At 44.0% G+C, this 22,500-nt stretch overlaps 1 protein-coding gene across 1 annotated transcript in view; it reads left to right on the top strand.

Annotated features, from left to right (window-relative positions):
- The window catches only part of XYLT1 (xylosyltransferase 1), a 280,499-nt gene that overhangs the window by 205,538 nt on the left and 52,461 nt on the right, over positions 1–22,500 (top strand). Inside the window, exon 5 of the mRNA XM_083153287.1 lies at positions 5,871–5,951. Coding sequence (XP_083009413.1) covers positions 5,871–5,951 — 81 coding nt within the window. The remainder of the gene's footprint in view (positions 1–5,870; positions 5,952–22,500) is intronic.

The raw sequence follows: 22,500 nt of genomic DNA, 5'->3' as shown, positions 1-22,500 counted from the left end.
TCAGGTGTATTAGGCTTGTGTGTGTTCTGGATGTAACATGGTGGGCAGCTGACGTCCGGTGATGTCAACTGCATATCCTTGGCACCCCTGGCACTGTGTCATTACCATGGGAACGCCCAGCATTTTCATGGGAACGCCTATGGAACGGTAGGTGTTCCCATGGCTGCATCCCCCGGCCCGCCTCCCCACACCCCCCACACGCAGTGATGTGTGCGAGCGCCCAGCGAACACTCTGTTCGCTGTGGCCATTCGCACAAAGCACATTCACAGAATTACGCATGCTCAGTAGTAAAACACTGCGCACCCATGAAAATTTGTCAATGTCAACCCAAAGTTCACATTGACAAAAGGGAAAAATCATTAGATGGTGAGTTGGTTGCTTATGGATTTGCAGCTGGCGGTCGATCAGAGATATTTTTGCAAGGCATTCAAATCTTACACAGTGCGGGTTTTCACTTTGTCATGCGGTGGCCAACTGTTTCCAGGCTCTGCAATTTTGCACAGACCGGAATAAGGCCCTTAGTCCCATATCTCAGTGATGGTGCACCGAGTTCCAGGTCTCAGCGCTGGTGCACCGAGTTCCAGGTCTTAGTGATGGTGCACCTAGTTCCACGTCCCAGTGATGGTGCAGCTAGACCCATGTCTCAGTGATGGTGCACCTAGTTTCAGGTCTCAGTGATGGTGCACCGAGTTCCAGGTCTCAGTGATGGTGCACCGAGTTCCAGGTCTCAGTGATGGTGCACCGAGTTCCAGGTCTCAGTAAAGGTGCACCTAGTTCCATGTCTCAGTGATGGTGCACCTAGTTCCATGTCTCAGTGATGGTGCACCTATTTCCAGGTCTCAGTGATGGTGCACCTAGTTACATGTCTCAGTGATGGTGCACCTACTGTAGTTCCATGTCTCAGTGATGGTGCACAGAGTTCCATGTCTCAGTGATGGTGCACCGAGTTCCATGTCTCAGTGATGGTGCGCCTACCGTATACTCATGCTTTAGTAACAATATCTAGTTATAGGTATACCAGTTGGTGTACCTATTTGATCCATTGATAGTGGACCTTGTTCCATGTCTCAATGATAGGGGGCTTCTTTAAACTTAAGAAACTGAATAATCAGCCTGAATTTCATTTAACATATTCTTAAAACAATATTTGAAGTAAGATCAGCTGAATAAGCATTTACAAGTGTTATGCTGGAGAGTCAAGGCTAAAGATTGAGGTTCCACAACTGAATTATTTTATTTCCCTGCATGCACACAATAGGGCAATGTTTCGCATGCAGTAAAATAGTTTCTGGTGAAATGCGCAGAACTTCTACAAATGACTCAGATGTAGGGTTTTTTTTATCTCACAAAGCAAACCTAGCCATTTATCTGTGTCACTGTTTCCTGAGAAAGCTGCTGATAGATGTGGTAGTGACTGATAGCAAATGAAGGTTAAAAAAAATGTCTACAAATCTATGTGGTTCATTTTTCGGTTGCTTTCTGCTCTTGAAAAGATTGCCATTCTGCTTGCAGAAGTATAGTCTAACATAACTATGATTACAGTTGCCCACATAGACTGTAAGCTATTGAACTTATGCAGTGATGTTAGCTAATGTATTTTACTATTAAACACTTTACATTTCTTTCTAGAGCTGCTTTTGTGATATGACTTAATTGTCACTGATGAGCATTGTGGAAAAATATTTTTACGCTGCTGCAAGCAGAATTCAAAATCAATGTGATAGTTATGGTCCCAATTCAAAATGCTCAGGGCCTTTCTGGACTTGTCTGTGCAGCTTTAAGTGACCTGGTCCAGTGGCACACACAGGGAGAGGGGGAGGGTATTTCTGAGTAACCAAAACCTCCTTTGCCCCAAAAACATATATAGGAGAGCCAAACTGACCAGGCTGCTACATGCTGCGGATGCACCCCAGCCACTTTGATTGTGGTATAAATACTATCAGAGTACCAGTATGGGCCTGATTCTGGTTGACTCGGTAAACTGCAAAGCTCCGAAGCTCCCAGAAAAAAACACACCCCGCCAGCGCCGTATCCCCTCGCATATCTCGCAGCAAGAGAAATAATTTGATGGTCAGCAATCATGGAATGATTTCTCCTGGGCTCGCAAATATAAGTTTGCGGGCTCCGGACTGAAGACAGGGCATGTGGCCAATGTCATGTCAACCGTCCATCCCCGAAACACTAAGTCATGGCCGTAATTACATGGGAATGCCAAGCGTTTTCATGGGGACGCCCATGAAATGGTTGTTGTTCCCATGTCGGGTATTTCATTGTTTCCCGTTATTATTTCTAGAAATAAGGGGATTTGATTATTCAATCTGACAGGATTCGCATCTGCAGAGACGGCTCTTTGAAAACCCGGATCTGCATTTGCAGAAATGGCTGCAAATTTTTCAAATGAAAGGCCTTTTCCTGCTGAAAGACGCAGATTCCTTGATCCACATCTTTTCCAAATTTGGAAAATTGGAATGCAAATTCCATCTATTCTATATGAAAACGTCCACAATTTTGCCCCTTAAGGCCCCCATACACTATACGACTTCTCCTACAAGATTCCTTTGAGCTGCCCGGACCCTCCCAGTTGGCAGGAATGCATGCGATACATTGTATGCTGCCCTTCTGCATTCAATGTATCGCATGCCATGCTGCAGGGAAGGGGGTCTGACCTGGAGATGTTATGTGCAGCATGTATGATCTTCAACTGCGATGCTGATGGGACCGCACACCATATTGAATGTCAGACACATGCTATTGTGCCCGATTTCGTGGTCCTATCTGCCGAAATTGGGTGAAATTGGACCCAAATCGCATAGTGTTTGTGGGCCTTAAGACCCTTTTTCAAGTGAGAACAGAATTATCTACCATGGAAACCACAGTATTTATAGTTAATATTTTGTTCTATCCTATGATAATTTTTTTGTTTCCCTTTTAGTGTGTCTTCTGCATAAAAAGAATCTTCCTTCCAGTATATATTTCCAGAGCATCACATCAAGGAGATGCTTTGTGAGCCATTCCCAAATTTCAGCTCACCAAATTGCATCTTTGCAGGTCTTGGAACGCACACTAAGAAGTTAGCTATTGAAACTATTTCATGTGGAAGGATTGCTAAGTAAATTCACAAAATGTCCATTCATCTCCCTAAGATAGCGAATTAGCCAAGCATAAAATGTGGAAATCTGCACAGCTTTCTATACACGGACAGAATGTATTCTATAGTTGCCAAATGAAGAGGCAAAGCCTGACCCTGCAAGGTATTTAATCTCACATGAGTAAACAAGGAAAGAGGGCCCAACTAGTCTAGAATTATCTATATCCACATTGTGGAAGGTGAAAAGCTCCGAAACAAATATACAGTATATAGAATTTTTTTTATAGAATTGCTCTTTTACAGTAATTAACAAATATAAATGTTACAATCATAAGACATCTGAAATGTAATGTAGTATACATGTGTGTAATAGTACAAAAATACAGTAGCTTGTATAGTTTGGGTCATTTGTAACTGGAAATACAGTACAGTACAATTAAAATAATAACATATTTGTCTTTACCCATATACTGTAGCATTACAGTGGGCAGGTAAGCTTTGTGTCGTCAGGCAATGATCTGGAATATGCCATTATTTGGGGTTTTGCCATTGTTTCCCGTATGAATTTATTGGCCATATATCAATAGGCAAATTTACTGTGGTCAGTTTTCTGTTCCTGTTGATTTTGAGGTGTTTTGTTGGTGATTTTTGACAATTGAGTATTCACTAATGGCAAAATTGACAAAATCCCCACAAAATCATCTGAAAATAGATTTCACGCTAGAATAGACCCACAAACAGACAGACATCATTCCACATTAAAATCAATAGAAAAGGTAATTTACTTAAATAAAGCTCATATGGAAATCCCCATTTTGATTACAACCATTAGAAACTGTTTGATTTGATTTTTAGGTGGAATTGCCTGAAACCTTAATGTAATGGAAAATAAGTGGGGGGAAAGCATGTAGCTACATAAATCATGGCGTTTAAAGGCAAATAAATATTTTTTTTTAAATTAGCATTGGAATGAAGTCGTTTATGGGTAATACAGTGAATGTGATAGATTTTGTCCAATGCTTTCTATAATTTATTGATGTTTGGTTCTAGTAAGGGTGAATAGAACACATTTAGAACTTCAAATAGAAACCAATGCGCTATTTAAACCAGAATAGAACATAAACATTAACTGTTTGTAAATGTTCTATTTTGAATTGAAACACAATTTTTTTGCAGGGAATGTTGATTCTATTTTGTTTGATTTTAAATAGACCCAAAATCACCCCCTAGTCTAAAGATTGAATCGGACAGCCACATCAACAAGATTGTGTAGCCACTTTAAGGAATACATCAAATACTAAGATTTGGTAGCGCATCTACAACACACAGTGCATTGTCCAATTCTCTCTTGATCCCACTATATTTTTGTGGATCATGTGGAAGGGATATAATTATATGACATTGAAGACTGGCCATTCGACAACAGAGGAGGCTTATTGTTAGTTGTGTCATCCTCTTTCATCGCATTCTGTATATAGTTATACTTGTCTAATATTTGCGCTGACCAAACAATTAAGGTTAATTTATAGGGTGAGGTTTAAACAATATTTAAGTATATGAAAACCCAGCATGAAAAAAATAATTTTCAGAAAATGTACTTGAGATGTGTCACATAACCATGGATCTGATTTACATTTTCACTATTGGGCACACAGATTGGTATTTGGGAAGGGGGGGTGCGTTTGGCTGGCCTTGGCGGATTCACTGATGTCATAGACTGTGTTGAAAGATGCATTTCAACTGTCACCAGGAGGCCTTGTTCCATCTGACATTCTCAATGACCATAGTATTGCTCAGAATTCTAAAGGTGTGGTCGATGACCGACCCATGGTGTAACTTTTTTTTGCACCATGGTGGTTTGTCCTACTGCATATCCTTCCACCTCTGTATCAGTCCCTGTTATCTCAAAGTCATGGTGCGACTGAGCGTGCGCAAGCTCCAGCTTCTATGGACTGCATCTCACTTCACTGAGCGGGGTGGCAGATTTACCTGGGTGGGCTGTAATCCAATTTTGGGCCTTTGTTTAATTGGCTGTCTGTGGAACATGCTTGTATTCTGATTGGTTGTAACATCCTAATATTGGATTGGAGCCAAACAAACAGTACAGCATATGCCCATTGGAAATATAAATGTGGGTGCAGTTTCTTCATATACCTTACTTTGTATTACGTTACTACTGAATGCTTAGCTAGGCTGTAACACACTTCCTGGTAGTACAATGCGTTCATGTTTCAGTGTAATCTTAACTAAGGATGCTCACGCTGCTGTATAAACTTCACTTTTGTTCTCTGTGGCAGCGCTTAGAGTTTGCAGATCACTTTCCCTATTTCATAAAGAATGTGCTGATTGTCATCAGTATCACTTTAACCTCATGAAACATGTCACCATCTCTCAGCTTCATAAATAACTCATTAGGCCGTAAGCTTCTCAGTATACAGCGTCATCTGTTCTGGTTGATATCAGACATTCTCCACTTATACGCTTATGCCGTATTTGAAGCTTGTCAGTGGAAACATTTTGCTAATGTTTAACTGAATATAAAAAATGGAAGGACTCTGGTCTTCTAGATATTATGATATTTCAAGGACACCTTGATCAAGGCATTCATAATGGAGACCTAATTGGTACTGAAACATTACATATATCACCATTGAATCTAAAAGACCATGATTCTGCCTGCCTGTAGTTTATTATAACTTTGTAAAGTAGCATTGTACATGTGATAAACATCACTCAATATAAAGCCATGTGAGCTTATATCTTCCATCTTTATTTCCACAGGACAAACGACCAACTGGTGGCGTTTCTATCAAGATATCGAGATATGAACTTCTTGAAGTCACATGGGAGAGACAATGCAAGGTATTTTCAAAAGCTGTTACAGTATATACTATTTTTATTTTGTGTTTCTACATTACTTAAAAAACTTGTGTATTCATGACCAGTAACTAAATGCGCTTTACTAAAGTAAAACACATTGGCGCACAGGGAGGTGGAATTACGGTACTTGTGGACAATCACGGCTCCCACGATGTGCATCGCATAGCAAAAAAAGCGTTTTTTAACAGAAAAGCATCCAAATGCATTGAAATTAGTATCAAACATGTTCAATGGCCCCCAAATGTCATTTTTGAGGCTGTACCACCCCCACTATCAACGCGAACCCGCGAGGGGCGGCGGTACGCGTCCTACGACCTTTTCATACCCCCACTATCCACGTCGGCGTGGAGATGAGAATAGAAAGTGTGGCGAGCGCAGCGAGCCACCGAGCCCGAAGTGTGGCGAGCGGACACGGATACCTTCACAGGTATCCGCGTCCCCTCGCGGGCTTCACAGGTGTCCGCGTCCCCTTGCGGGGCTCGCTGCGCTCGCCACGCTTTGGGCTCGGTGGCTCGCTGCGCTCGCCACACTTTGATTGTGGGGGTGGTACAGCCTCAAAAATGACATTTGGGGGCCTTTGAACATGTTTAATACTAATTTCAATGCATTTTGATGCTTTTCTGTTAAAAAACGCATGCGATCGCATGCGATTTTGTAGAAAAAATGGTTAAAAACTGCAAAAATCGCATCCAATCGCATGCCACTATATATGGCATGCGATGGCATGCGATGGGAGCCGTGATACTCCACAAGTACCGGAATTACGAATACCCAGAGATCTCTCCCATGATGGAGCAAATAGTTTTCTTTTTGAGACGGGGACAGCTTTGTCTCTGCACCTTCTATGGACTAAAATCTGAGAGCTTAATGGTAGCAACGGCTCAACCCTGCCACCATCAGAGACCCCCTGATATATCTGTACCCTGGGCAAAATGACGGTGCTATACTGGTCAACAACCAACTGCATATTCAGGGAACATTATAGAAACCTGGATGGATTACAGTTGTTTCTGGCTGTCTGTGGACACTATAACTGTATAGAATAATGTGTGATTGGCGAAAATGAATTTCAAGAGAAAACTGTAGATACTAATTGAAGCTCCAAACTGTGCAGACATTTAGAAGGGTATTCAATCCTCGCCACTATTTCCGACAGGGGAAATAGCAGCGGGCGCCTACTCAATGCTATCTTTCCCGGCAGCATAGAAGAGGCAGATCGACAGTAGAGGCCCAATTTTAAAAGCTGTAGGGCCCGTTTTGCCGAGAACGGCCGTGAATTGTCGCGATCACGGCCAGATCTGCACAATCCATGGCCGCTTACGCAGACACGCCCCTTTTTGCCGATCGGCAGGTGGGACATTGAATCCCGCCTGCCGATTTGCGGTCGAGCAAAGCAAAAACTTGCCAGGGTCACGGCTGTTGGGACATACTGACAGTCATGACCTAGGATTGAATACCCCCTTTCAAATGATATAAATAAATAAAAAATATAAAATCTTCCAATTATTCTGTCATTCTCCATTTAATGGGCCCCAATCAGAGCTGCCTTCTAAATGGGTCTGAATTGGGCCCAATATGCCTAGGACAACTCCATGTGCATTGGATGTCATCAGCAGTTAAATCTCTAACCCAGTTGAACACAAGAAGGTATTTACCTATACAGCATACATTCAGTATGCCCCCCACCCCCCACCCCCTCAACCATTCTGGCATTTTCTAATTTTGTATTCGTAAAATCCTGCATTCTTTAATTATGGATTTTTTTGTATTCTATACCAATTTGCCTTTAATAATAAAAAAAAACCTACAAGACCGTAGAAAAACATAGCTAGCTCTCTAATTAATATTTCAGAGCGAACAGATAAAAGAAGAACATAAAGGTGAAAACCGTCCTTCATCTCAGCAGGATCATCGCTATTTCCTGAGACATGGGATGCGTTAACAGAAATTGCATACATGGGTTAGCGGTGGTAGACTACTTGTTCTATAACTTTTTTCTACTTTCAGCCTCCCAGGTTATTAAAACCCTCAGTGAAATCAAACTTGTTTCCCATCATTATAAGGCAGAACACTTCTTACCTTAATAGGAGCGGAGATGGCCGGGGACATTACTGTGAGGCTGTATGATCTTTCATAGCAGGTGCCGTGTTTTTTTTGCTCTTAGAAGGAGATTGACAACTCGGAAAACATAAAACTGTTAGATTCTGCATGTTCCTTCTAATGATCTGCCAGCGATGCAATATCTTACAAGCCCCCAGTGGCCTACAATATGGGTAGGCTCTAATGAGAAAAATAACCATTAAACAAGATGCAACCAATATAAACCAGCTGGGTACCTACAGTATATTAGATAGTTTCATTTCCAGCGATTGTACTACCAGGAATAGACAAATATGTTAGGGCACATAACTTTGGGTCATATAAGACATCATTTCTAACATATACTCTGCATAAACTCTAATGATGAAAGAGTTTGCTTGTTTTTTTTAGTGCGATTCTCTGCAGCAGAACAGAACGAGTATAATTGCGGCCGATTTGCACGGTCAGCAGGCTGCGAGTGCTTCTCTAATGAGGAAATATTACAGAATGCTAACAAAGTAATCAGACAGAAGGGACCCTCTTTGTGCTGTCAAGAAAGCAGTTCTATAAAGTTAAGCGAAAGAGCATAGGAGGACCTTAAGCATATTAGCCTTGCAATCAATGGGGTTTAGATACGCTATGCAAAGCCAGAGGATTCTGAATAGGACGAGTGACATTAAAGGCATGTTTCGTTCTGATCTGAGATGAAGCTGTAGTATCCATTATAGAATCAATTACAACATGGGGAAAGATGCAAAGAATATCATTTGTGAGGATGAAAATGACATTAACAGCATTAAAGTAGTTTAGTGGTCAAATAGAATTCAGTAGAGGATCCTGGGAAAGCTGTCTGTGTAATTGTGTTTATGGTCAGTACTGAATGTGCCGATTTATACAGTAGCAGTGGTTTGTTTCTGAGAATCGAAGGAAAAGTATATACTGTACAAAAATACACTAAAAAATGAATGAAGAACTACAGTAGTCCTGGGGCGCTCAACATTCGTCCCTCTTTCCATTGTGGAACTATACATCACAGCAGGCATGTCCAAACTGTGGCCCTCCAGCTTTTGTGAAACTAAACATCCCAGCATGCCTTGCCATAGTTTTAGCATTCCCTAATAGCAAAACTGTGGCAAGGCATGATGGGACTTTCACAACAACTGGAGGGCCATAGTTTGGACATGCCTGAATCACAGCATGCACTGCTACAAGTTTAGCATTCTCTACTACCAAAACTTTTTCACTGTATGCTGGGATGTGTAGTTCCGCAAAAGCTGGAGGGATGCATGTTGAGCACTTGTGGTCTAGGTCAGGGGTAGCCAACTTCAGTCCTCGAGAGCTACCAACAGTTAAGTCAAGTATTTAGCTCCACCTGTGGATCTTGTAAAATGTGTTAGTCAGTAATGAGTGCACCTGTGTACCTGCGAGGTGAGCTGGAAACCGTGAACTGTTGGTAACTCTCGAGGACTGGAGTCACCGTGTTTTCCAGTGAATCAGGCTGTTTTCACGATCTACTGTGAATCTTTTTCACTGAAAGTCTGATTCTGATTCACCCTATTCAACGCTTTCGGCGAACAGTGAATGCCAGCCAGGCATAGGTACCAATTTATGTTTTTGCTGGTGGGTGCTCAAGCCAAAAATATAGAGGAGTGGCTTCATGGGGAATGGTGTGGCCACAAAATAATACCAATTTATATTACAGAGCACAGCCGTCTCCAATATATAAATTACGTCAACAGAGTTTCAAATACATAAATGCCCCCACAGGTATTCCGTGGACAGAATACACTCTTCCCAGCATACTGTTTCCCAGGTGGCAAATTAGCGGGACTCGGGCCTGTGGGTGCTCATAAATGTCCGTGGGTGCTTGGGCCCTTGAGCACCCACAGAATTGGCACCTGTGTGGCCGGATTCAGTATTGAATCCGGCGGTCGGGATCCCGGCGTTCAGAATCCTGACGCCGGAATCCCGACAGCCGAAATGCCGACAAGGGGGGGACGTGGATCGCCCCCCCTTGCGGGCCCGCTGCGCTCGCCACGTGGACACCCCAGGAGGGAGAATGTGTCGGTATTTCGGCGGTCGGGATTCCGGCGTCGGGATTCTGTACGCCGGGATCCCGACCGCCGGGATTTTAACTGCATCCCGTGTGGCCAGGTCTCCATTTCATGCTCGCTGCAATTCGCTGGTGTATTTCAATGGGGTTTTCACTGGGATTCGCCAAGAGTGTATTCAATGCTAGGATGGAGAACTGCTTTCTGCATGATTTTCGCCATGATTCACCGTTTTGCATTCAACATCTTTTTAAGGTGAACTGGAAGGTGATCTTTTAAAATAAAAACAATTTTTATTTATTTTTTTGGTGTCAAAAAAATCTAACTTTTTTTCTGTGAAGGGGCATGCTATTTTGCAGCACATGAATATATATTTCATTTTAAATTTATGTTTAAAAATGTTTTTACACATTTGCCAGCAGGGGGGCCAAGCCGCTCATTAAATATTCATAAAATATTCACTTCACACTGGTCCCGCTCATTACATATACACGAGCGGGACCAGTGAAGCGGCTCCCTACCCATGTCCCCTGGCAGCTCTCGGGGGGGGGGGGGGGGCTCCTTCTCCCCCACAAATTCTGCCATCAGGGGCAGCTAGCCCCTGCGGCATTGAATAGGGTGACAGGGAGGGCTGGCAGCGAATGCTGCAGCCCTCTGAAACCCTGCGAATGTGCAGCGAATCCTAAACAGGATTCAATGCACATAGTGTAATTTGTCATTGAATACTGCCCATTGACACATTTTAAAAGATCCACAGGTGGAGCTAATTATCTCACTTGTGATTCTGTGAGGAGACCTGCAAACATGCACTCAGTGGGGTCCTGAGGACCGAGTTTGAGAACCTTTACAATAGAGTATAGGCACACATCCCCCTATAGAGTATAGGCACACATCCCCCTATAGAGTATAGGCACACAATCCCCCTATAGAGTATAGGCACACATCCCCCTATAGCAGGGGTGGGGAACCTTTTTTGTGCCAAAGGCCATTTGTATGGGGAAAAAATCATTCGGGGGCCATATGTAAAAATGTCTCTTACAAATTGTCCTGCTGCAGCCGCCCCACGCTTCGGAGGCTGCCGCTGAATAGGACTGACAGTCTCCAGTTGCTGTTGATTAAGAGGAAACTTGCGAGAACTACCGACCTCTCGCAAGAATTCCCCTTTACTTGACTCCCGGCAAAGCTGCCTGGTGCGTGGGAGGGCCACTCATACGGCTACGGGGGCCGCATACGGCCCCAGGGCCTGAGGTTCTCCACCCCTGCCCTATAGAGTATAGGCACACATCCCCTTTTTTTCTTCTAAGGGAACAAAATCTTCTTTCTTCTAATCTAAACTCGTGCCCTTGTGTCCTAGATTCCTTTCTTGCAGTAAAAAGGGTGCTTGACAGTTCCTTATATTGGCCCTTGATATATTTGTACATGTTGAGCATGTCCCCCCCTTAAATGTCTCTTCTCTAGTGTAAATAGTCACACACTGCTCAATCTCTCCTCGTAGCTTAAATTCTCCATTCCCCTATTTAGCTTTGTTGCTCTTCTTGGGTTTTTTCCAATTCTATGATGTCCTTTTTATAGTGTGGGGCCCAGAATTGTACTTCATATTCAAGGTGAGGTCTAACCAATGCTTTGTACAGTGGCATAATTACTTTTGGATCCCTAGTTTCCATGCCCCTTTTAATACATGCTAGAATTATGTTGGCATTTTTTGTTGCTATGTGACATTGAGCACTACACCCCAGTTTGTTATCTATTTAGACTCCTAGATCCTTTTCAAGTACTAAGTTACCCAATCCATCCCCGCTTAGGTTATAACTAGCACACTGGTTATGTCTCCTAAGGTGCATAAACTTGCATTTATCCACATTGAACCTCATCTTCCACTTTTTTGCCCACTCATCTAGAATGTTAAGATCATTTTGAAGCGCGGAGACATCCTCTGTTGATTTAATAACTCTACTCAATTTTGTGTCATCAGCAAAGATGGATAGATTGCTGAGTAACCCAATCCCAATATCGTTAATAAATATGTTAAATAAAATGGGCCCTAGTACCGAACCCTGTGGCACTTCACTTAGTACTGGTATCATATTTGATACAACACTGTTCACAACCACTCTTTGTTCTCTATTACACAGCCAGTTCCCTACCCATCTACAGATACTTGCCCCTAATCCCAGGTCCTCCATTTTATTTATCAACCTCTTGTGTGATACTGTATCAAAAGCTTTAGCAAAATCTAGGAAGACCACATGTACAGCCTTTCCATTATCAAGGTTTTTGCTAATCTCCTCATAGAAGACTAGTAGATTTGTTTGGCAACGATTTTTCACGAAGCCATGTTGGTTAATAGTAAGTAAACAATGAAGGTCTAAATATTCCTAGATACCATCCCTTAAAAATCCTTCAAATATTTTACCCACTGTTGATGTTAAGCTCACAGGTCTGTAATTAGCTGGGTGATCTCTTTTTCCATTTTTTAATATTGGCACTACCTCTGCTATTCTCCAGTCTTTTGGTACCTTACCTGATGATAGTGAATTATCAAAAATGTAATATAGAGGGGTCGCTAGTTCCTCCCTTAATTCTATTAGTACCCTAGGATGGATTGCTTCTGGCCCTAGTGAATCGTTTGTTTTGAATTTGCTGAGCCACAATATTATCTCATCGGTCGTGAAATCAATATTGAGATCCGGCTTGTTCTTCCCATTTGTGGTACCTGTGTGTTCCACTGTCTCCCTTAGTAAACACATATGAGAATAACCCATTTAACAGTTCTGCTTTACCCTTAGCCTCTGTAACACTTTTACCATTAATATCGGTTAATGGGTCTATGTTCTCTTTAATTATTCGCTTACTATTTATGTACTTGAAAAACTTCTTGGGGTTGGTTTTGCTCTCAGTGGCTATGCGCTCTTCATTTTCCCTTTTGGCTACTTTGATTACCCCTTTACAAATTTGGTTTGATTCTGTGTACTTGTTGGATGCCTCCTCCTTTACCTTATTTTTATAGAATTTAAACATTGCTGTCCTTACTTTTTTTTCCAACCATGATGGCTTTTTTTTTTAATTGAATTTTCCCTTATTGACTTTTGGTATGTATTTAATAGTTAATGATTCGTGCACATTTTTTAGTGTATCCCACATTTCCTCTGCATTCTTCCCCTCAAATACCGCTTCCCACTCAATTTCTTTTAGAGCTTCCCTGAATAATTCAAAGTTAACTTTTCTGAAGTTTAGTATTTTTGCCGGTCCTGTGTGTTGTAGTTTACAGAAGTTGATTTTCAGGGAAACCATGTTGTGGTCACTGTTCCCTAGATGTTCAATTACTTTGGTGTTTGAAACTAAATCTACTGTAAGTTATTTGTTAATACTAAATCCAAAAGTGCGATATTAGGAAAGGGGGCAAGGAGGGTGTTATGGGATGTGTACAGGAATGTCAGGGACTGTCAGTAGCTTCCAGATGGCCATATGGGGGGGGGGGGGAGATAGAGGATTATGGGGTGTATATTGGGGGACAGGATAGAGGATTATGGGGTGTATATTGGGGGACAGGATAGAGGATTATGGGGTGTATATTGGGGGACAGGATAGAGGATTATGGGGTGTATATTGGGGGACAGGAACTGAAGTGTAGAATGTGTTGGGGGTAGCGGTATATAGGGTGTATCTAGGAGATAGGGGGAGTAAGGTATGTTGGGGGTAGAGAGGTATAGGGTGCATGTGGGAAGACATGGGCAGTAGTAGTGTGTGGGTGGACAGCGGTAGTAGTAAGGGTATAGTGGTATGGTGATAGCTGTTATGGGGTGTATGTGGGCTGTGCAGCGGTGACAAAGGGGGTGGAGGGGTAACGTGCAAAGAGGTGCAGTGGGATGGAGAGGTTCAATGGTAACAGAAGTGATGGGGATGGAGTGGTGGAGGGAGAGAGAGATGCAGGGGTGACAGGGGTGGAGAGATGGCCACTCTGGAGAGATGGCTCTGTGTGGTGTGCACTCAGCTCTTTGGCTGCTTATGGGCTTAAACCAGTGCTGATGGACATTTGAAATATGGCTCCTGCCCACCAGCCTATCACAGCTCATGGATGGGCAGCCACAGTTAGCGATTGGCTGACGGACCGCAAGCTCTAATATGTAATGGACTTTATGCAGAGGCATAATGTGTAATGGGCATTATAGTGTGCGGTAATGGCCATCACAGTGTGAAACAATAAGTAATAGGCATTATGGTGTGCAGCATAATGTGTAATGGGCACTACAGTGTGTGGCATAATGTGTAATGGGCACTACAGTGTGTGGCATAATGTGTAATGGGCATTAGGGTGTGCGTAATACTGGCACAGTGTGTCTGAGGGCATCTATTTCATGCTGCTCTGTTAAGCAGACCTGCAAGTTACAGATGGAGACCAAACTGCCCCACCCACCACAGGACATTGCGGCCTGCAACGGGACACAGTTGACAGCCCAGGGGCTGGTATATGCTATAACATATTAGGAAGGAGGCTGCAGCTGGTGTGCAGGAAAGTGGGTATACAGTATTTGCCTCAAAATCAGACCCTAAATACTGTCCTTCACTCCCTAAAATAGAATGTTTTATGTAACACAGTTTTGTTGTAAGATTAATCATTTTGTGGACATTTGTGGGGTACCCTCTTTCTGTGTGCATAGGGAAACTTCTCATGCCTGTAGCTGTTGCACGATCTTCAGACTGGACCGAGTGAGAGCCTTGCTACAGAGCAGAGCTCATCCTTTTTATGTAACATCTGCGTTTATTGTAAATATGACATTATGTATAATTAAGTGTAATTATGAGTGGAATAGCTCCTCTGTGTATGATATTTAATGCATTATCTGTGTTTAAAAATCAGTGCAATTACTGTTATTTTCTTCCATTGTAGATTATTTTCACTGAGGTGTAAAGTCACGGACACATTTTCAAAGAAATATTAAAGGGCTAGTACTTAGGCTGCAGGGGAGGGTGTATATACAAGGGAGGGTGTATATTATACAGTCCTCATATCTAGGCTGCAGGGGAGGGTGTATATACAAGGGAGGGTGTATATTATACAGTCCTCATACCTAGGCTGCTGGGGAGGGTGTATATACAGGGGATGGTGTATATTATACAGCCCTCATACCTAGGCTGCAGGGGAGGGTGTATATACAGGGGATGGTGTATATTATACAGCCCTCATACCTAGGCTGCAGGGGAGGGTGTATATACAGGGGAGGGTGTATATTATACAGTCCTCATACCTAAGCTGCATGGGAGGGTGTATATTATACAGTCCTCATACCTAGGCTGCAGGGGATGGTGTATATTATACAGTCCTCATACCTAGGCTGCTGGGGAGGGTGTATTCAGGGGATGGTGTATATTATACAGTCCTCATACCTAGGCTGCTGGGGAGGGTGTATATACAGGGGAGGGTGTATATTATACAGTCCTCATACCTAGGCTGCTGGGGAGGGTGTATATATAGGGGATGGTGTATATTATACAGCCCTCATACCTAGGCTGCAGGGGAGGGTGTATATACAGGGGAGGGTGTATATTATACAGTCCTCATACCTAGGCTGCAGGGGAGGGTGTATATTATACAGTCCTCATACCTAGGCTGCTGGGGAGGGTGTATATTATACAGTCCGCATACCTAGGCTACAGGGGAGAGTGTATATACAGGGGAGGGTGTATATCAGGGGTGGGGAACCTTTTTTGTGCCAAGGGCCATTTGTATGGGGAAAAAGTCCTTCGGGGGCCATATGTAAAAATTTATCTTACAAATTGTCCTGCTGCAGCCGCCCCACGCTCCTGCGGCTGCCGCTGAATAGGACTGACTGTCTCCGGCTGCTGTTGATTAGGAGGAATCTCGTGAGAACTACTGACCTCTCGTGAAAATTCCCCTGTACTTGACTCCCTGCGAAGTCACCGGGTGGTTGGGCCACTCAGATCGGCTACGGGGGCCGCATACGGCCCCCGGGCCTGAGGTTCCCCACCCCTGGTGTATATTATACAGTCCTCATACCTAGGCTGCTGGGGAGTGTGTATATTATACAGTCCTCATACCATATAGCCATATACCATATAGCCGATCTGTTATCTTAGGCCCTGTATATACCATTCCTTTTCATGGTAATTACTGCACTAATAGGACATTAAGGGCAGAATCCCAGATTCCCACTTACGGAACTTCCCGTTTTCGTTCCGCTCCACAGGAACTCGACAGTTAGAATTCCATGTTACGGCTATCGAGTGTTGGAAAGTAGACGTGTTGGAGAAAACGGCCACAGATTGTCGAAAATCTAACGTAAATTCTAAGGTCTATTGTGTCGGAATCTTCCTTCAATGCTGTCGAAAATGGCAGCATTGAATAAGCAGCAGCCGCTTTTTCTAGCAGCTGAGATTGAATACCCCCCTAAGTCTGAGACAACCTCATTGCTCATTAATAGCTGAATTAACCCATTCAGATCTGTGGCAGAAGGATTTGTTATAGAAAATGCAGATGATTTTTACAGTTTGAATTTTTTGTCTTTGATAAATAGTGTTCTTCATACGTACTATGCTGATATAAACCACTAAGCAAAATTAACATAGCAATTGTACAAAACACAATAGGGAATAATATTGTTACTACTATCGCAGAGACAGCAGCTTATATTTACAGTATTTGTGGAAGGATTAAAAGATTTTCATACACAGTATGCATCAGTAATCAAAATCCGGTCAATGGGCTACTTAGGGGGGAAACTCCATACTCCAATAAACATACGGCAGTGGTTCCCAAACTTTTTTGCATCACGGCACACTAGATTATCAGAATATTTGTTAAGGCACCCCTAGGTGCAAAGTTCTCTACCGAGAATTTCAGAAAACAATATTAAATTAAATAAGTTGGGCTTATATGTCATCCTTAGGTCCAGTTATGTGGTGAGGGACAGAATTCACTTCTGTTTATCCACACATTTAAAAACTGGAAGCCACAAGCACTGATTTTGCCTATTACATTGACCATAAATAATTTGAATCTTGTTCTGGACAGCCAAACTGAGGCACCCCTGCAAGTGCTCCGAGGCACCCCAGGGAGCCTAGGCGCACAGTTTGGGAACCACTGACATACGGTATAAATTCCGCTGCTATCTAGTTGACATTCAGATTGTTGACAGTTTCTCAATGTTGACAGTCAGAGTATTGACATGGACAACCAATATGTCAATATACAATTTTGTTGTCATGGTTTTAAAATGTTGACACATTCAGAATATAAACATTTAACATGTCAATATCAAAATTTTGACATTTTGGTGACATATTAATCTGTCAAATTAAGTGAATGTTGATATATTGGTGTTGACATAACATTCAGATCATGTTGACACTATTCACTGTTCAACTCTACCTTTATGGTTTTTGGTCTATATAGTATTGTCTGAGATTATTTTTTGTGTAGTTCTACCTTAGCTGAAGTGTTTTTTATACTTTAACATGGCTATAATGTATTTTTTATTTTTTTTTGCAATAGAACATATTATAATACATAAAATCTTAATTTATAAAGACCAATGGAATTGGCAGGAAAAATAGAAATTCGGACATGTAGGGTGACATTCTATGGTTTGACCTAAATGCGCATCTTTTTTTAGCGCACCACATCGCCGCAAATCGCACTTTTTGAAATCGCACTTTTCAGTCATAATTCGCATATTTAATGTGATGCGTTTTGGAGGCTGAAAAGTGCGAAGAGGTGCGATTTGCGGCGAATTGGTGAGCTGTCTTTAGTCCTGAAAATGTGCGATTCTCATGTCTGAAAATCGCACATTTGCAGGAAAGCGCAAAGTTTAAAAAAAAAACGCGCGCGGGGTCCCCCGCCCGAGCATAACCAGCCCCGGACTCACTGAGCCGGTGCTGGTGACATAAAATCAGGGTCCCCGACAAATCGGGGTCCCCTTGATTTCATGAAACCAGCACCAGGTTCAAGGTCAGGCGCTGGTTCCCAAAATACGGGGGACAAAATGACTAGGGGTTCCCCTGTATTTTAAGAACCAGCACCGGACACAACCAGCCAGCAGGGTAATGCCACAGCCGGGGGAAACTTATTATATAAGCTCCCGCGGCCAAAGCATTAACCCCCTGGCTGGTCAGCATGGGCAGGGGTCCTGGGGATGTGGGGACCCCCCCAATGAAGGGGTCCCCCCCCTCCAGGACTTACCAGCCCATGCTGATAGTCCGGGGCTGTCCCCGATGCCCCTGGGCGGTGGGCATCGTGCTGAGGTATTGTGTAAAAAAAAGAATAAAAACTATTGTTTTTTACTGGCGAACTATGAGTCCCAGCAAGCCTACCCCGCATGCTGGGACTTGGAGAACCACAAGTCCCAGCATGCGGGGCATTAAAGGGCCCGCTGGCACTTGTAGTTCAACAGTAGAAAAAATAGTTAACAAAAACACACTGACACACTGTAAAATAAAAGTTTAATACACACATAACACACACACACACACACACACACACTGATACTTACCTACCTTGAGCCCGTAGGTCGGTCCCTGGGTCCGGGCTCCGGGGCTCCAGGGCAGAAGAGTCCGGTTCCGGGGCCTTGGTCCTGGTTCTGGGGCTGGTCCTGGGGTTCCGGGGCTCCTGGGCTGAAGAATCCGGGGTCCAGGATCCGAGGTAGTCCCCAGGGGTACCTAAGGAAGCATATCCTACTCACCTGGTCCCCGGCGACGACCTCGGCATCCTCTCCGGTGACAGCGCTGCTCCCATCTGGTACCCGGCTCGCAGGACTTTGACAGGCGCAGAGATGTTTCCTCCTCGGCGTCTCTGGACAGAATGATTTCTGGCCAATCAGGAGCCGAGAAAGTCGGCTCCTGATTGGCCAGAAATCATTCTGAATACAGACGCCGAGGAAGGAACATCTCTGCGCATCTAGAGCTCAAGGTAGGTAAGTATCAGTGTGTGTGTGTGTGTTATGTGTGTATTAAACTTTTATTTTACAGTGTGTCAGTGTGTTTTTGTTAACTATTTTTTGTACTGTTGAACTACAAGTGCCAGCGGGCCCTTTAATGCCCCGCATGCTGGGACTTGTGGTTCTCCAAGTCCCAGCATGCGGGGTAGGCTTGCTGGGACTCATAGTTCGCCAGTAAAAAACAATAGTTTTTATTCTTTTTTTTACACAATCCATCAGCCCGATGCCCACCGCCCAGGGGCATCGGGGACAGCCCCGGACTATCAGCATGGGCTGGTAAGTCCTGGAGGGGGGGGACCCCTTCATTGGGGGGGTCCCCACTTCCCCAGGACCCCTGCCCATGCTGACCAGCCAGGGGGTTAATGCTTTGGCCGCGGGAACTTATATAATAAGTGTCCCCCGGCTGTGGCATTACCCTGCTGGCTGGTTGTGTCCGGTGCTGGTTCTTAAAATACGGGGGACCCCTAGTCATTTTGTCCCCCGTATTTTGGGAACCAGCGCCGGACCTTGAGCCTGGTGCTGGTTTCATGAAATCAAGGGGACCCCGATTTGTCGGGGACCCTGATTTTATGTCACCAGCACCGGCTCAGTGAGTCCGGGGCTGGTTATGCTCGGGCGGGGGACCCCGCGCTCGTTTTTTTTTTTATTTTAACCGTTTTTTTTTTTATTTTTAACACCAGAACCCTGCACAGAACATTGCGATCTGTGCAGGGTTCTGGCTACTTCGCCAAACAGAACCTCGTCTGAAATATGTGCGTTAATTAGACACCTAAAAAATGCGATTTGCAAATGCGCATTGCATTAAATAAGCGAGTTGTATACTGTTCTGTACGAAAACATCTGGATGCGATAAAAATGCGAATTAATCTCGCACTTTTAGTCCGCACATAATATGCGATTTCATTCCCTTAGCGCATCCCATTAAATTTGCGATTTTAAGGAAAAATGCGATATCGCCATTTTGCTGTCTAATTAACGCAAAAAAAGGCAAATCGCATTCCATAGAATGTCACCCGTAGTGTACTTGAGAACAGAGGTGATTTTGTTTTATATATGAGCAGGCACATAGGACAATTGACAGTGCTAAAAGCAGGTACATTGTACTATAATGGATGAAGGTTGGGAAATAATCCTTTGAGTTCTACCTGTCAATTCCTGTCACTGTAATTAATTGTCACCTCGTGCATCTCCTTCATTACTCTGTCCTAGAACACTCCCAGCGTGGAAATCACAAATTGGGGGCAAACTGTGGGGTCAGTATGCATTCATACATGAAACTCATTAGCAATAGATCATTATTTAAAAAATATATTCATAATAATAGCTTGTAAATGGCTTTGTTTTATATTGTTTACCGCTGTATGTTTAAAGGAGAATTACTTATAAAATAGGATATAATACACTCATAATAGTTAATAGAAACCTTGTATACCATAGCACTTGGGCCCATTCAGGATCGCTCTTAGTGATCCGAATTTAGCACCAGCCATGAAAGTCGGTGTTTGCATATGCGTCAGTGAATGGCTTTGGCGAGTTACACGCTTGCCAGGCCATTTGCTGCGGGGAGGGGTGGGCCGTGTATTAAGCTGCTCGCTAAGCAGTGAGCGACCGCTGCTTGGTAAGCAGTACTGAATAAGGGCCTAACTCAGCATTACTCGTTCCCCGGCAGAACCGATGTTGCAGCTCTGCACATGCGTACAGGAGAATATGCGCAAGTGCAGGGCCATAAAGGTCAAATTTCTCTTTCAATGGTCCTGGTGACACAGCTCAACACTGGGATGTAGGAGGGTCCGAAGGAGCCAGGCACCTATCCTAAAGTTTTAGAGGGTAGGCTCCTCCCCTACTGCATCCCTGGACTCTTCAGTTCGTGTTAGGTGCCCACTGGAGTGGGTGCTATTCTAAAGGGCTGCAGGAGCAGCCGAAGAATTAGAGTAGTTAGGGGATTTTTATTATTTTATTAACTTTTACCCTAGCTAGGTAGGCACAGTGTGAGGATTCTCATAGTGAATCCTCACACTGCTTGCGCAGCAGGAGCTGACAGAAGCGCGTCCTGTCAGCTCACTGTGCACAGGGGAGACGCTGTCTGGTCTCCCTGTGCAGCGCTTATAGCCTTTTCTAAAAGGCTGCCTGGGCTCCGGAGTACCCTGAAACCGGCTCCACGCTTAGGTGGGGATCATGGGGGACAGGCGCTCCGTGATGGCGGCGGCCATTTTATGCGGAGCTTACACGCTGAGCTCCTAGATGAGAGGACAGCAGCGTTGTGACAGGCATGTTCCAAGTGATCCCCATTTGAGGGGGAGACACTGGAACTAGGAAATCCTACCTAAGGAGCGGCTTGCTGGGGGTGGTTGGCGCCAAAAGGTCACGGACCCCGCAGCAGCAGGGACCTGTGGTCTCTTCCTTCACTCTGACTTTGGCGCCTTTCAGAACGCTTGCAGCGGAGCTGAGCTGGCTTACTGATCCTGGCAGAGTGACTTGGATTTCCTGGGCATCGCTTCCCCGCAGTTGAAACCAACAGACAGATAAGTGATTGGGTGCATTGCCTCTGTATAAACGCTTGTACATTGTTTGCACTGTGTATACTGATAGATATACTTTTATCACTTGCGTCATGTCTGAGCATCAGGCTGTGGTTTTGGGGGAGGGAGCCCTTAATGCACTGAGCGCGTGCAATGTTTGCACACAAAAATTTGTCCCTGAGCAGATGGCCAAGGGGGGCTTATGTATTACTTGCGCTGATGTGAGACCCATGGGCAGTGATCCCCATAGGGCAGAGCATATGGAACCTGCGTGGGCCAGGGCCCTAGGCAGGTCAGTAAACGCTTTGGTGCAGCTTTTGGACAGGCAGAGTGATGGGCTGGTAGAATCACAGAGACCTATGCCATCATCTCAGCAGTCGTCTGGCTCCTTGCCTCTTACCCAGGCAGATCCTGCACTTATCCAGGTGATGCAGGATACTGCAAAAGGGATTAACAGGTTCAGTGAAATGCTGGACAAAATGGATGATGTGGCAGGGACCCCTAGAAGGTCTTATGCCTTAACTACTGTGGTAGATGAAGAGGAAGGAGAGTATACTGACATCCCCTGGGATCAGGGTGATGATTTGGAAGAGAACTCTGCTGCTGGTATAGAGGATCTCATTATAGCTGTGAAGCAGGCTTTAAAGCTGACTGTGGAGGATAAGACTCCTGTTAAAGGTGTTTTTAAGCGACAGCGGAAGGAGGCTGTTACTTTTCCTACAGATGAGGGGTTACAGGAATTGTTAGAAGGGGCTTGGAAAACTCCTGATAAGAGGCTTCAGATGCCTAAGCGATTCCTTAGTCTGTACCCCATGCCAGAGTCTCATGCGGAGCTCTGGGAAAAGGTCCCAGTTGTGGACGCTTCAGTGGCACGTTTGTCCAAGGCTACTGTATTACCAGTACAGGGCGGTGCAGCTTTTAAAGATTCTGT

This window comes from Crinia signifera, chromosome 7 (genome assembly GCF_055691185.1).
Source record: "Crinia signifera chromosome 7, ASM5569118v1, whole genome shotgun sequence".
Classification (NCBI taxonomy): Eukaryota; Metazoa; Chordata; class Amphibia; order Anura; family Myobatrachidae; genus Crinia; species Crinia signifera.
The sequence above is the reverse complement of the archived record's forward strand: the minus strand, read 5'-3'. Positions and strand labels throughout refer to the sequence as shown.